The sequence below is a fragment of the Athene cunicularia genome, unplaced genomic scaffold, assembly GCF_003259725.1.
Source record: "Athene cunicularia isolate RWA unplaced genomic scaffold, athCun1 SCF_46, whole genome shotgun sequence".
Classification (NCBI taxonomy): Eukaryota; Metazoa; Chordata; class Aves; order Strigiformes; family Strigidae; genus Athene; species Athene cunicularia.
In genome coordinates this window covers 1274-4211 of record NW_020799475.1, presented here as the reverse complement: position 1 = coordinate 4211, position 2938 = coordinate 1274, and the positions used below count along the sequence as shown (strand labels likewise).

General features: G+C 55.9%; 1 protein-coding gene across 1 annotated transcript in view; it reads left to right on the top strand.

Moving 5' to 3' along the window:
* The window catches only part of LOC113490857 (ubiquitin-conjugating enzyme E2 Q1-like), an 11373-nt gene extending 8678 nt beyond the window's left edge, over positions 1 to 2695 (top strand). Inside the window, exons 9-12 of the mRNA XM_026867458.1 lie at positions 131 to 179; positions 1221 to 1316; positions 1899 to 1965; positions 2268 to 2695. Of these exons, the coding sequence (XP_026723259.1) occupies positions 131 to 179; positions 1221 to 1316; positions 1899 to 1965; positions 2268 to 2299 (244 nt within the window). The 3' untranslated portion in view covers positions 2300 to 2695. The remainder of the gene's footprint in view (positions 1 to 130; positions 180 to 1220; positions 1317 to 1898; positions 1966 to 2267) is intronic.
* The last annotated feature ends 243 nt before the right edge of the window (positions 2696 to 2938 follow it).

Here is a 2938-nt window from a genome sequence, read left to right as displayed (position 1 = left end):
TCAAGGGCTTTGCCAACCAAGAGGATTCTGGAATTCTGAGATCTACTCTGAGAATGGTTCGTCTCTGGAGCAGTGGGTGGGTGAGGCTGTGTCCATCCCTGATGTAATTTTGCCCCCTTCCCTCCCCAAGGTATGTTCTGGGTGGCGGTGCCATCTGCATGGAGCTACTCACAAAACAGGTGGGTGTGACAGTCCGTGGACGTGGCGTTGCTGCTGTCTGCCGTGCTTTGTGTCCCCGCTGCTCGGGCCTGCTGGCAGCCAGATCCTGCCTGTTCCCTGCCTGGCAGCTGCCTGTAGTGGCTCTGGGGTGCCTGTGCCGGGCTCGGGGAGGCCGCCCCTCGCTGAGTGGGTTCAGTTTTTGGCCCCTCACCCCAAAAAGGCCATTGAATGACTCGAACGTGGCCAGAGAAGGGCAACGGAGCTGGGGCAGGGTCTGGAGCATAGGTCTGCTGGGGAGCGGCTGGGGGAACTGGGGGGGTTCAGTCTGGAGGAGGCTGAGGGGAGACCTCCTGGCCCTCTGCAACTCCCTGCCAGGAGGGGGCAGAGAGGTGGGATGAGTCTCTGGAGCCAAGGCCCCAGCGCCAGGCCCCGAGGGAATGGCCTCAAGCTGCCCAGGGCAGGGTCAGGCTGGCTCTGAGAAGGATTTCTGTGCAGAAGGGGCTGTTGGGCGTTGGAATGGGCTGCCCAGGGCAGGGGGGAGTCCCCGGGATCCCTGGGGAGGTTGAAGAGTCGGGCTGAGCCAGCGCTGAGGGATCTGGGGGAGTTGGGAAGGGTCAGGGGGAGGGTCATGATTGGGCTGGAGGAGCCTCAAGGGCTTTGCCAACCAAGAGGATTCTGGAATTCTGAGATCTACTCTGAGAATGGTTCGTCTCTGGAGCAGTGGGTGGGTGAGGCTGTGTCCATCCCTGATGTAATTTTGCCCCCTTCCCTCCCCAAGGTATGTTCTGGGTGGCGGTGCCATCTGCATGGAGCTACTCACAAAACAGGTGGGTGTGACAGTCCGTGGACGTGGCGTTGCTGCTGTCTGCCGTGCTTTGTGTCCCCGCTGCTCGGGCCTGCTGGCAGCCAGATCCTGCCTGTTCCCTGCCTGGCAGCTGCCTGTAGTGGCTCTGGGGTGCCTGTGCCGGGCTCGGGGAGGCCGTTTTGTTGCTGGGGGGAAGCGCAGCCCTGCGGGCAGGGGTTCTGCCAGTGCTGCCCTCACCGTGTTCTCTGTCCCCCAGGGCTGGAGCAGCGCCTACTCCATCGAGTCGGTCATTATGCAGATCAGCGCGACTCTGGTGAAAGGAAAAGCCCGAGTCCAGTTTGGAGCCAACAAGGTAGGGCCGGGTGGGCGCAGGAGAACTTGCAGGGCTGTTGGTAGTGGGATGGAGGCAGATGAGCAGCTCTGGCAACGCTGTTCGGGTCGGGGAGGTGTGTGGGGTGGCTGGGCTGAGGGGTTGCTCTGGCTACTGAAAGGGCTCACAGAAATGAATTTCAGACTAAGACTGAACTGGTGCATGATTGCTTGTGTTTGTTTCCCAATGACTCCTCAACTTTTCCCTTGGCTGCTTTGTCTAGACAAAAGTAAAACGCTGCCTGTATAACTCACTGCTGGCAGAGTCAGAGCCCTCAGTGGGCGCTTCCCTGGACCACCAAAGCCCCTCACTCTGTTTTCACTGCGCATGCTCAGTCTATGTAAATGAATTCCAGGGACTCGTTATCATAAGACACCCCTTTCCAGGAAATCTAATGAATATGTATAACTGGGGTGGGGTGGGGTGTGTGTAAACTGATGTCCCTTGCTAGTTTGGGGGAGAATCTGCAGGATGACCCCGGCGTTGCTGATCAAGAACAGCTGCATAATAGTTATACTGGATTTGGACTGGTGAGTGAATTAATTTCTTTCACTTCCCTTGCAGAATCAGTACAGCCTGACGAGAGCACAGCAGTCCTACAAGTCCCTGGTTCAGATCCACGAGAAGAACGGTAAGGGCTGAGGGAGAGGGTCTGCGTTTCCCCTTGCTACTCTGAGCTCCCTTAGGCCGAGTGTCCAGACAAGCTGCTTGAGGAGTTTTGTTGGGTTTTTTTCTGCCCCAAGTGCTAAAATCTCCTGCAGTGAGACGGCAGCAGCGCGTGGCTGCAGCATCCCTCAGCGGGTCGCTGTCTGGGTGCTGTTGGGAAGGAATCCCAAGAGAAAGGCTCCTGGGAATGGGGGAGACGTGGCCCTTTGGGAGCTTTTCCTGGTGTTTATTCGTGTTGCCCCTCACGGATCTCTCTCCTGGTTTCAGGCTGGTACACACCGCCCAAGGAGGACGGCTAGCGTGGGTGCCACAGGACCAACCTCAGTTATCTTCTGGATGCTCTCCTTGGATCTTAATGATGCCTCTTGGCTTTCTCCCAGGACGTAATAGCTCTGCCTGTTGCCGGACAATAATGGCTGTTAAAAACTCTAAATAAAAACTGTTTAAGCAGTCGGACCGACCTAAAACACTTGCTGGACCCTTGCTAGCAGGCATTCTTGTTAAAACAAACTTTTGAGCCTCTTGTATCGCTGGAAGCTTTCGACTCTACTCCAGTCTAGAGCGTCCTCCTTACCTATGCTATGGATTTAATTTATTTTCTTATTTCATGTACACTGCTTTTTTTTGTTACAGTGTATGATGGATGTGTATGGAAAATGTATCTTTGGAGAAAAATTACAGTTTGTTAATTTGAAGATGCTGGTCTGACTTAATTTTTTTTTGTTTTCCCAAGCTGCTGCTGGGTGGATGGTACCCTGTGCTGGCAGCAGTGGGGGGCGCCCCCCGCCCTTCCCCATGGCTGTGCCACGCTGCCTCTTCAGCTCTGGGGCCGTGGTGGGGGCACCGGGATGCAAAAGCCCTGCGGGAAGGTCTGAAACAGCCACTGCGGAGGAAGAAAACCCTTTTTCTTTTGGCAACAACGGAGCAGGATTTCTGCC